The sequence below is a fragment of the Abramis brama genome (assembly GCF_963993115.1).
Source record: "Abramis brama genome assembly, chromosome: 25".
Lineage (NCBI taxonomy): Eukaryota > Metazoa > Chordata > Actinopteri > Cypriniformes > Leuciscidae > Abramis > Abramis brama.
In genome coordinates, this window is record NC_139987.1 from 23777813 (window position 1) to 23791209 (window position 13397).

The 13397-nt window shown below is 38.1% G+C and overlaps 1 protein-coding gene across 1 annotated transcript in view; it reads right to left on the minus strand.

Moving 5' to 3' along the window:
* Positions 1-13397, minus strand: part of mctp1b (multiple C2 domains, transmembrane 1b) — a 38115-nt gene that overhangs the window by 10775 nt on the left and 13943 nt on the right. Inside the window, exons 6-13 of the mRNA XM_084104185.1 lie at positions 11078-11257; positions 8861-8991; positions 7853-8039; positions 7121-7214; positions 6063-6165; positions 3022-3124; positions 2563-2664; positions 2360-2434 (exon numbers count right to left, since the gene is read on the minus strand). Of these exons, the coding sequence (XP_083960311.1) occupies positions 2360-2434; positions 2563-2664; positions 3022-3124; positions 6063-6165; positions 7121-7214; positions 7853-8039; positions 8861-8991; positions 11078-11257 (975 nt within the window). The remainder of the gene's footprint in view (positions 1-2359; positions 2435-2562; positions 2665-3021; positions 3125-6062; positions 6166-7120; positions 7215-7852; positions 8040-8860; positions 8992-11077; positions 11258-13397) is intronic.

Consider the following 13397-nt stretch of genomic DNA (forward strand, 5'->3'; position numbering starts at 1 on the left):
TTCATATAATCATAAAATATATTTTATAAGTATTTTCACAATAGTTTTAAGCTTTAAGGATACTCCTGAATGCCATGCAAATATTTTATATAATTTACCTATACTTTCAGAATCATAATAATTCTATTATATTTTGTATTCTAACCAAAACATTAAAACAATACACTACCCCACAAAAGTTTGGGGTTGGCAAGTCTCTTATGCTGCATTTATTTGGTCAAAAATACAGTAAAACTTTAAAATAATTGTTTTCTATTTGAATATATTTTCAAATGTAATTTATTCATGTGATGCAAAGCTGAATTTTCAGCATCATTCCTCCAGTCTTCAGTGTCACATGATCCTTCAGAAATCATTCTAATATGATGATTTGCTGCTCAAGAAACATTTCTGATTATTATGAATGTTGAAAACAGTTGTGCAGTTTAATATATTACGTGTATATATTACGAAATAAATACAAAATATTACATACAGCAAACGTTTTACAGAATAAACATAAAAAATAGTTTTTAGTTACTTTATTAATATTAGATAAAAGAATATTAATGAAAATCAAAGAAAAATATTATTATCTCTTCCATCAAAGGCCAAACTAAAGAAATCAAACAACTATGTTCTGGTAAGCATGATTTACACAAACCACCCCTAAAGGTGCGTAAAACTTGAGCATATCAAAAAAAAAACGAGACAAATGTAATCATCTCCATAAGTGATGGTGTGACTGACAGCTGGGGTTAGATATACGGGTTGAATCCACGGTTGAACTCTTCACTGAGACGGGCATAAAGGACTGAAGAATCGGTCTGTTCTGCTCAATGCGCAGCTTTGTGACAGCGTCTGATTCAGCCCAGCCCCTCCAATTCAGCGCTTTTGTCACGCAGGCACATTGAGAGAGAGGACAATGAGCAGGCCCAGCCGTAGCGCCGCAGCCGGGCCCTCTGGGGTGGCCCCTCTCCTCTCATGAGGGCCGGCTTGACATTTCTATTCAACACCTAGAGCGGCAGGGCAAGGGGGAAAACGCTGCGATTCAGCACTTGTGCCCCCTGTCCCAAACACGTCGGCCTATTGTGTGGCGGGCATGGGACCGCCGGCCCTCGTTGGGGTGATTTTGATTTGATTGCAGCCATCGGATTAAAGGGACAGTTCACCTAAAAATCTTGTTTTATTATTTACTCGCCCCCTAATTCATACCCGTATGATCTTATTTTATCTAGGGAAGACAAATATAGAGATTTCTAACACACACACACACACACACAGAGTCCATAGACGTGATGTTTTTTATACTGTACAAACTGTATCTTCTATCCCCTTGCACTAACCCTACCCCTAAACCTACCCATCACACAAAACTTTCTGCATTTTTACATTTTTAAAAAACCTTTAATTACTTTATTTTTATATAGTTTTACAAAGGACGTCCTAAAGGGAGGTTTTTGGAGATTTTGTCAGGTTTTGGTCACTTCTGGGTACAAATTTGTCCCCAAAATATAGTTAAGTAGGCACACACACACACACACACACACACACACACACACGAAAAAACAAAGAAAGAGATCACTAAAGCACCATAAAAGTGGTCCATATGACTTTTGCAATATAAGTTTTCCAAAGCAGGTTTATTATAGTTAACTAAAATGAAATATAAAACATTTGTATTACTTTAAATAAAATAAATTATATTTATTTAATAAAAAATATATTAAACTTCATTTCAGCTAGTTGCAAAGGAAACATTTCTCATTTTCATAGTTTTACTTGATGTACTAAACCTTTTCATAATTCTTGCAGTATGACCAACTTTTCATATCACGGTTATTTATATATATTATTATGATATTGTTATTTGTGGCTGGAAATTCAATAAAAATGTATAAAAACTATAATAAATAATAAAATGATAAGTATAATAAATAATAAAAATGATAAAATTATTAAACCTTTAACTAAATAGAAAATAGAATCTATCTATCTATCTATCTATATATATATATATAGTGAGAAACATAATGTAAATTAATAATCCTGTTTAATAACTGATAAACCCTACAACGAAGCTTGCGACTAGCCCACATTCTTATACACAATTCAAAAATGCCATTTTGGGGTCGTCATTTTTAATACATCACACGAGTCATCTGAACTACTTTTTGGGGTTTCTTGTCCTTTTCTTTAAAGTGTCTTTGTATCGAAAAAGCCACTTAGTGATTCTTCCAAAATGATCCCTTTGTCTTTTACAGAATTACATTCCATAATGTGAGTTTGGAACGACACAAATGGGAGTAAATAATGACAGAGGTGCCATCATTTGTGAACTATTCCTTTTTAAAGAATAGTTATATTGTTGTCATATTACCTGTTTGGAGACTTTGGCCTCCTCTTCGATGTACTTCTGTTCTGGTGGAACGAACGTCCGCAAACTGGCTTTCACCTTGAAGCGAAACGAAGCACGTATGATTCGTTTTAATTAGTGCCGGAGTTCTCTATGCATCAATAATTATTGCATATTCGACAGTGTGAAAAAAGAAACAAAAGACACAACATCCAGCGCACACTTACGGTGTTGAAGATGACGTCTGCTTCGAGAAAGATGACCCCTTTTGTTGGCCCTGTCAGCTCCTTGTTTTTTAAGACGTAGGCCTTCTGTTCGCTGTTGCGGATCTGTGTGAAGAAGACGTGACAGCCTGCTGTCTGGCAGAGCCCCAGCGGACCCCCCTCCTCGACTGACCCCTGATCTCCCAGCGGCAGCATCAAACAGCCAGCCGCACATTCCCTCCCCCCCCACCTCCTCCTTCCAGCGTTTCCAACTCTGACAAGTACCTGCTCATTACCAGCATCCCTCTGTCATCGAGACATTACCCAGGCACCGGGAGGCCCAGCTGTGTGCGCTTTTAAAGACGCGCCACCATCAATCTCGCCTTCCGCCGAGGCTATTTTCTTCAAACGCGACTATAAAAGCGCCTTTAAAAACACACGTGGATCTAAGAATTTGGAGAAGCTTGAATGGGGCGAACTTACGTTTAATAAAGGGATGGCCACTTTGCCCAGGAAATCTGCACTGCGATCTCTGTCCTCGTCGTACACCGTGATCTCCAGCACCGAGTGGATGTCTTTCACATTGCTGCGGGGTTAAAAAGAGAGTTTTCATTTATCGAACACCAAACAAAATACCTTGAAATATTTCTATTCACCAAATTTTTTTAATTCTGTCATTAATTATTCACCCTTTCGTTCATGAGAGCTTTCTGTCCCTCCATTGACGGCTACGCAACTACCACTTTGATGCTTCAAAAGTTCAAAAGATTGTTAAACTAATCCATATGAATTGAGACTCGATCGCTTTATATGATGAACGGATTGAATTTCGTGCTGCGTAACATGAATGATCCTCATTGGTTCTCGCACGTCAAGCGAACATGCTTGAGCTTCTGTTTACCACAACTGATGTGTGAGTCGATGAATGTTTATATGTGAATAAAAGCCTAAATTCAATCTGTTCATCATATAAAGTGATCGAGTCTCTTCAGAAAATTTGGACTAAACCAGTCAATTCATATGGATTAGTTTAACGTTTAACTTTTTGAAAGTGTCAGTTGCGTAGCTGTCAATGGAGGGACAAAAATCAGTAACCCTTTACAATAAGGTTCATTAGTTAACATTAGTAAACTACATTAGTTAACATGAATAATAATGAAATGCACTTATACAGCATTTATTAATCTTTGTTCATGTTAATTTCATTTACTAATATTTTATTAAAATCTTGTTAACATTGTTAACATCTTAAAGGTCCCGTTCTTCGTGATCCCATGTTTCAAACTTTAGTTAGTGTGTAATGTTGCTGTTAGAGCATAAATAATATCTGTAAAATTATAAAGCTCAAAGTTCAATGCCAAGCGAGATATTTTATTTAACAGAAGTCGCCTACATCGAACGGCTCGTTTGGACTACATCCCTCTACTTCCTTCTTTAATGACGTCAGTAGAACAGTTTTTTGACTAACCTCTGCCCACAGGAATGCTCCCTCAACTCTACCGAAATTCGTTTATGTAACGTTACTTGCGCACTTCTTATAACTTACTGTGTGGCATTATTGTCCGACTCGAAATGAACACCGTTACTGAGAGTTTCTGATATTATCATCATTCCGTGAGATGAAATTGTCCTGAGAGACTGAGCGCGAGCTCGTGAAGCTCCGCCCCCTGGGTCGTCCAGCAGCAGCTTATTTGCATTTAAAGGGCACACACTAAAACAGCGCGTTTTTCTGAGCCCCAAAAAATGACAATTTAAACATGCTGTAAAAAATGATCTGTTGGGTATTTTGAGCTGAAACTTCACATACACACTCTGGGGACATCAGAGACTTATTTTACATCTTGTGAAAAGGGGCATAATACGGGACCTTTAACACTGTGAAGACAAACAATGAGCAGCTTTATTTTTTATTAACTAACATTAACAAAGATGAACAAATACAGTAACAAATGTATTGCTCATGGTTAGTTCATGTTAGTTAATGCATTAACTAATGTTAACTTGTGAACCTTATTGTAAAGTGTTACCGAAATCTCTCAGATTTCATCAAAAAGATCTTCATTTGTGTACCGAAGACGAACGAAAGTCTTACAGTTTTAGAATGACATGAGGATGAGTAATCAATGACAGAGTTTTCATTTTTGGCTGGACTTTCCCTTTAACACATTCCTGCATGAACCTAGAATAAAATGTTTTTTATTAAAGCAGTTTAAAAGTTTGCTTTGATTATTTTGTGAAAATGCTGACTGGAAACTTTTTCACAAAAAAAAAAAAAATGGCGGGGAAAGAGTTAATATTGACTATAATATTGCTTGATATATTGCATTTTATGAATATACTAAAGTCAACATGAAACACATTGACACAACGCATTCAAATGGCATAATTTGACATATTTCTGAGGGAAAGTGTTTGTAATTATTCAGGGCGGTACTTGACTTGATTGGATGGATGATGAATAATATCTTACATCATGAGGCTGTTTAAAAAAATAAAGGTGTGCTATAACTTATATTAAGTGATCGAATTTAAACTGGTTTTTAAAAGGCAGTCAATAAAATAGTCAATAAAAAAACGTAGACTTGCTTTAAATAATCAATCTTATCTCAGTATACAGACTTTTTTTTTTTTTGTCACAGCATTGTATTGATTCCTCCGTTCCAGCATTTTTATTTATGTGTGCTTTAATATAATTTACTAAAGTTTGATTGATAGATGACCTAGAAGAATTAATTTACGATACAGAACAAAAGTGAATTAAACAAGGATTATGACATGACAATGTTATGTTTATCATGTTGAGTGGTAATTGGTAGTACTCTCAATAAATCACTAAAACCAAGTCATATCTATGGGCCAAAATATCATAAACATCCTTTGACTCACTGGGCCGGTAAGCAACCACCTAGAACCTGCCCAAAACATTCTGCAACAACAACTAAGCTTAGCATCTTAGAATCATGATGACGTCTATTGCACCATTCATATTTTCTGCAGAAAATGTAAACATTTGGTAACACTTTATTTCTATGGTCCACTTTAAACATTCTACTGACTATCTTTGCAACTACATGTAAACTTCTACTAAGTAGTAATTCAACTAACCCTAACTTAATAGAAAAACTAATGCTCTAATGAGAGTTAGTTGACATGTAGTTGCAAAGTTACTTATAGATAGCAGAGTGTCTAAAGTGGACCATTGGAATAAAGTGTAACCATACATTTTTTTGATACCCGTGGTTATGCAAGCGTTTTGAAAGTCATTGCATTTTGCTAAAAGATAATGTAGCCATTTTTTCCCCTCATGATACAGTAAATGGGATACATTTTCATGTATTATTATGTGAACATATTATACTACATTTTCATATAATATATTACACAATCAAGGCAAATTGCAGCTGACTGTTGGTTTTGGAAATGCAATCCACTCTGCATGTTTGACTCCAGGTGTCAGAACAACTTCATCAGCTGTGAATATTTTAATTCGTCCTCTGTTGGAAGCAGATGCATAATGAACTCACAAGGTGAAGACTTTATTCCACTCGGGGTTCAGTGTCTTGTAGACCGTGTGTGTCTGCAGACGGTCGTTACACAACTCGGCAATGCAGAACGGGTCGCTCTTTCCTGAAACACAATGTTGCATTCAAAAGGTTTTAGTTTAAAATTCCCAACTGAGATATGAATATGATATGCATTAAATTAAATATTGAACTCTGTAGCTATAATACATTTCTAGTTAAGTATTTTTACTTGATATTATAATTAATGATGCATTTATTTAAAACAGCTTGAAATTGGTAGAGCATCAATGCCGTGTCTTGTGCCAAAGTTTGAGTCCGGCCAACAATGTTACAAAACCATTCCCTCTCTTTCTCCACAGTATTTTAATAAATACTAGCATTCAAAAGCTTTGGGTCCTTAAAGTCAAAAGTGATAGTAAAGATGTTTTATCTGAAATAGATTACTATTACTATCTAAGAATCCTGAAGAGGAAAAACCGTTTTCAAAATTGATAATCAGAAATGTTTCTTGAGCATCAAATCATCATATTAGAATGATTTCTGAAGCATCATGTGACACTGAAGACTGGAGTAATGATGCTGAAAATTCAGCTTTGATCACAGGAATAAATTACATTTTTAAATATATTACGAATAGAAAACAGTAAAAATGTGAAAAAATGTGGCACTGAAAACAGACAGTGTGTGTGTGTGTGTGTGTGTGTGTGTGTGTGTGTGTGTGTGTGCAAAAGCTTTTTAAAAGCCTTTGTCCACCATGGTGTGGTATTAGAAGAACCGTGAAATCAGAACCCATGAGGTGTGGGCCGCTCCTGAGCTCCTCAGAGAACAGAAAACCTAAAGAACTAGATAAACTCATGAGTGAGAAAAAAATGAAATTAAAAGACTCCTCTCTTTCAGAGAGTCATCTTTCCACCTCCTGAAGAGAGAGACTGAGGTGTTGACCTCACTAAAACATTGAGAAAAATGCTTGGGAAAGAGTCTTATGGACCATCCGGTTTACAGTAGGAATGTTGGTTATTGTTCCACTGGGCACAAATTAATACAGGAAGTGATTTTACCTGTGACATCAGCAGCCATCAGCCCCTCGGCCCGCAGGATCTTTACCTGCACGAGTCCTACATCCTTCAGTTTAAAGAAAGACCTCAGAGAACTCTGAAAAAAAAAAGAACAAAAGCACATCAGAGAGGCCCAGGACTACATTCACAGCGAGCAGTAATACATCCATATGTTTCTGACAGCTCTATTTTGGCCCTAACTTTCTCTAATCCCCTGTCAGAGTCCGCGAGCAGTTTTGTGTCCACGTCAAAGCCGCTCGGCCGTGGACATTGAGACAAAACCATCGAGCCGCCACGCCAGATTATCTGGTGGCTCTCACGAATACATCTTCATTATGCAGCTGTTATGAAAGAAGGTCAGTCTGCATTGGTGGTGAGTTTCTGTAAGCCGTTCACTGACCGGCCCTCCAGGGGACAGTGGCAGGACAAAGACAAACCGTGAATAGAGAGGACAGACAACTCTGAGAGGAGCGAGATGTCTCTCTCTCTGTCTTTGTTTCATCTGAGGTACTCCACCGTCGTCCAGTTGTGAACGAGAACACGTTAATCCAGTAGTGCACTGGACTGTGGTCATCTTACGCCCCCTTCTGGTCACAGACGTGTACTACAGGGTGGATATTACCAGTTTCTGAGGACAACTTTAGTCTCTCTCAGAGGAAACAGTTGTCAGCAACACTTGCTGTGCAGTGTCAGAGACCCTGATGTGGATGTCAGAAATTTAGCCGTCACACTTACATATCTCTTAATGATTTGCTGGCGTTCGTGTGGGTTGTCTAGTAGGTTGACGGACAGGTCAGAGATTGAGACGGCGACTGTGGCGGTGAGAGTCACCAGCAGTACCAGCGTCCCTTTATCCTCCTCCAGCTCAAGTTCCAGCTTATGTGTCTTCTCTCTGCTCAACTTTGACAGGTCCAGCTGACATCTAAAATTATTAAACACCATCCTCAACACATTAACTTCTTATAGGTCAAATGTTAGAGACTGCCGGCAACGGCATAATCATGGGTTTGATTCCCAAGTTACAGACATAAGGTGCGTTTCCATTACAGATTTGCGCAAAACTTTTGCAATTTTTTTTCTAAATGTCGACAAAAAACTAATGATGGCGTTTCCATTAACCGATGTTATGCGACTAAAAATAAATTTTATCCTCTCGCGATAAGTAAATTTCATTCCAAAAACCATGGCAACGGACGTTGATAGGATTATGTATATCCCAACCAGTGCACTAGCCATTATTATTAATTGAAGGAGATGTATGTGTATTTTCCAAGAATTAATGGTAAGGAACGACCCTTATTATACTTGTGAGCGGCACATATGAGGTGTTTCTGGGTGTTTCTCCCTCATATCTGCTGCGAGGTCTTGATTGTGGCATTTATTTGAGGTTTAGAATCCATTATTCCTGTAATTCTTTTGTCTTTTATGAATTTAATAAAGAACTCTGTCTCGTATTCTGTCCAAACACACCGTGTCATCTACGTCAGGTGACCCGTAAATGCGCAAAAACTGTTTCCATTGCAGTTTTGCGAAATATTTCTTTTTCGAATTGCCTGAAAAACCACCTCATGCGAGCGGAAAAACTTTTTTGCGATAAATGGTAGTTTTTTCGAAATTGACGTGTTTCCATTGGGCGTATTTTCAATTCGCAATTTCAATTTGCGCAATTTGAAGAATAATGGAAACGCAGCTATAGTGATAACATGAAGAAAAGTAAATATCAGCATTTGAAATCGTACTTACTGGCCGATGAAGTCATCTCTCATTCCAATGTCTTTGTCCCAAGCTGAGATCTCCAGAATGCCTCCCTCCTCGTCAAACAGATTCAAGTCAAACTGCTCCATCCACTGAGGGTTGAGGGTCTTGGGAATTGTCTGTTTGCACAGAAGATAAAAATAAGTAACTGAAAAATTATATTCTTTTACTGGTTCCCGGTCTGCTGAAACGTATATTGAAGTGTTCTTCATGTGACATTCTGGATGGATGGATGGATGGATGGATGGATGGATGGATGGATGGATGGATGGATGGATGGATGGATGGATGGATGGATGGATGGATGGATGGATGGATGGATGGATGGATGGATGGATGGATGGAGTGAGGAAAATAAGTATTTGAACACCCTGCTATTTTGCAAGTTCTCCCACTTAGAAATCATGGAGGGGTCTGAAATTGTCATCGTAGGTGCATGTCCACTGTGAAAGACATAATCTAAAAAAAAAAATCCAGAAATCACAATGTATGATTTTTTAACTATTTATTTGTATGATACAGCTGCAAATAAGTATTTGAACACCTGAGAAAATCAATGTTAATATTTGGTACAGTAGCCTTTGTTTGCAATTACAGAGGTCAAACGTTTCCTGTAGTTTTTCACCAGGTTTGCACACACTGCAGGAGGGATTTTGGCCCACTCCTCCACACAGATCTTCTCTAGATCAGTCAGGTTTCTGGGCTGTCGCTGAGAAACACGGAGTTTGAGCTCCCTCCAAAGATTCTCTATTGGGTTTAGATCTGGAGACTGGCTAGGCCACGCCAGAACCTTGATATGCTTCTTACAGAGCCACTCCTTGGTTATCCTGGCTGTGTGCTTCGGGTCATTGTCATGTTGGAAGACCCAGCCTCGACCCATCTTCAATGCTCTAACTGAGGGAAGGAGGTTGTTCCCCAAAATCTCGCAATACATGGCCCCGGTCATCCTCTCCTTAATACAGTGCAGTCGCCCTGTCCCATGTGCAGAAAAACACCCCCAAAGCATGATGCTACCACCCCCATGCTTCACAGTAGGGATGGAATGGATGGAACGTTTAGTGGAATTATGACCAAAAAGTTCTATTTTGGTCTCATCTGACCACATGACTTTCTCCCATGACTCCTCTGGATCATCCAAATGGTCATTGGCAAACTTAAGACGGGCCTTGACATGTGCTGGTTTAAGCAGGGGAACCTTCCGTGCCATGCATGATTTCAAACCATGACGTCTTAGTGTATTACCAACAGTAACCTTGGAAACGGTGGTCCCAGCTCTTTTCAGGTCATTGACCAGCTTCTCCCGTGTAGTTCTGGGCTGATTTCTCACCTTTCTTAGGATCATTGAGACCCCACGAGGTGAGATCTTGCATGGAGCCCCAGTCCGAGGGAGATTGACAGTCATGTTTAGCTTCTTCCATTTTCTAATGATTGCTCCAACAGTGGACCTTTTTTCACCAAGCTGCTTGGCAATTTCCCCGTAGCCCTTTCCAGCCATGTGGAGGTGTACAATTTTGTCTCTAGTGTCTTTGGACAGCTCTTTGGTCTTGGCCATGTTAGTAGTTGGATTCTTACTGATTGTATGGGGTGGACAGGTGTCTTTATGCAGCTAACGACCTCAAACAGGTGCATCTAATTTAGGATAATAAATGGAGTGGAGGTGGACATTTTAAAGGCAGACTAACAGGTCTTTGAGGGTCAGAATTCTAGCTGATAGACAGGTGTTCAAATACTTATTTGCAGCTGTATCATACAAAGAAATAGTTAAAAAATCATATATTGTGATTTCTGGATTTTTTTTTTTAGATTATGTCTCTCACAGTGGACATGCACCTACGATGACAATTTCAGACCCCTCCATGATTTCCAAGTGGGAGAACTTGCAAAATAGCAGGGTGTTCAAATACTTATTTTCCTCACTGTAGATAGACATACATGGATTAACAGATAGCTAGATAGATGGAATGGCATTCACAACACATTTAACTTCAATAGTGAGTGATGTATTTCCTATTCTATTCTGCTGTAAATAATGCAGGCTAGGATTATTGATTAATATAATTTTTCCTTTCCTTGGATACATCAGCAGAAAAGACTGAAAAAAAAAAATTTGGGAGTTGAATCGTGGACAGTAAGTATTTAAAAAGAGAGCCCTCAGTGTCATGTTTTATTAAACTAGCCATGTTGAAACGCTGCATTCGTTCATACCTTACTCTTGTACTTCTGAGGGCCTAGTTTGAACCTGACGTAAGGGTCACTGAAGCCGTTCTGGTCCATAGGGATGAGGTTGCGACCCTCTATTAGTTTGATGCTCACAATGCCCTTCCACAGCTGAGCCTTTCTGTGCAGGTCGGACAGTCGAAGATTCTGCTGCTGCAGCTGCTGTTGCTGCGGTTCACACACACACATCACAGGACATTAAAGAGTTACTTCAGTTCTGTCATCATCTACTCAGCCTTATGTTACTCAAAACATGATTTTTCTTTTCTATTGGGTACAAAATGAGATGTATAGAAACTACTTTTGTCCATACAACAAAAGTGTGTGGTGGTCGCAGATGTAAAGCCCCAAAATTTCAGCATCATGAGGCCAAGTACACTACCGTTCAAAAGTTTGGGGTCCGTGTGATTGTTTTTTAAAGAATTCAGTATTTTTTATTCAGGAAGGATGCATTAAACTGATCAAAAGTTACAGTAAATACATTTACAAAAGTATTCTATTTTAAATAAATGCTGTTCCTATATAACACAGAATCATATCCCACCACAATATGAAGCAGCACAACTGTTTTGAACATTGATCATAAATGTTTCTTGAGCAGCAAATCATCATATTGGAATGATTTCTTAAGGATCATGTGACACGAAAGACTGGCATAATGATGCTGAAAATTCAGCTTTGCATCACAGGAATAAATAACATTTGAAAATATATTCAAATAGAAAATAGTCAATTATAATAATATTTCACAGTATTACTACATGATGACAGAATTGACATTTTTTTAGTGAACTATCCCTTTAAGACAAAATGGGGAAAATACTCAAAGAGTGCGGAATGGTTTGACACACACCATGAATGACTGGGTCACCAAAGCATGAAATGCAAATGTCTACAAAAAGGCATGGCCCATCACCCTGAGAGATGCATGACTGCGGTATCTAATGGATCCTCTGACCAGACTGCTGCAGTTCTGACCCGTAGCTGATATTAAGGACTCTGTTCGGCATTGCACACAAACCAAATCCTCTTCGAACAGACCATCCATATTGCATAAGTCATTCTGCAAAAACGCCATTGCTAATAAAGCAGATACAGCGTGTGGGATGGTTTACACAGCAGCTAGTCAGAGAATTTGGGGGCAAACACTCTTGCTTTTTTACCTTAATGCATCCTTTCCAGCTTCTCCTCAGTAGCATGGTCTACAGAAACAACAGAGCAGGTCATATGTGTTACTGTATAAACAGGAGTGCGGGATGGAGGCGGGCACGCTTTGATTGACACCACGCTATTTTGTGCTGTATATCCGATCAAGATGCAATTTTTGTTCTTGCGCTCTGAGCTGATGATCAGTGTCGCCCATCAGACTGTTGTTTCATCTGTTGGTGGAACACCATGTGAATTTCGACGTGTTCTCCACCCGCTCGCCCAGTACAGAAGGTTTCTACTGTCTAATTTAAAGTCATTTCATGCATTATGCAGACAGCACAACATCTCTTCATCCCAGTACTGTATCTCTCAAAGAGCACATTAGAGTCATTGTGGACTAACATACCATACTACTTGAATAATTATGCAGACAGTGTACAGTATGCAGTTTTTTGGTACTGTATTCCACAATGCTTGTCTTGATCTTGCACGGTTCAGTGACTTTTTACATAAAATGGATTAAAATATAATCGACTGGATAACTGGATGATGCACAAAGAATTAAAAGCAGCTTAGTAGAATTTAGTACACTATTATTTTAAATGTACATAATGCATACTGTTTCACATACTTTTTTTTTTTTAATGGTAGGAAGTATATAGACTACCATTCAAAAGTTGGGGTCAGTAAGATTTTTTTATGTTTTTGAAAGTCTCTTATTCTCACCAAGGCTGCATTTATTTGATCAAAAATACAGTACAAACTGTAATATTGTGCAATATTATTACGATTTTAAATAACAGGTTTCCATTTGAATATGTATTAAACTAAAAATGTATTCCTGTGATGGTAAAGCTGAATTTTCAGCATCATTACTCCAGTCTTTAGTGTCACATGATCCTTCAGAAATCATTCTAATGATGATTTCCTGCTCAAGAAACATTTATTAGCAATGTTGAAAACAGTTGTGCTGATTAATGATTTTGTGGAAACCACGTTATTTTTTTCAGGATTCTTCAATAAATAGAAAGTTCAAAAGAACAGCGTTTATTTGAAATAGAAATCTTTTGTAACATTACTGTTATTGATTAATTTAATGCATCCTTCCTGAATAAAAGTATACATAAAAAATGTACTAACCCCAAACCTTTGATTGGTA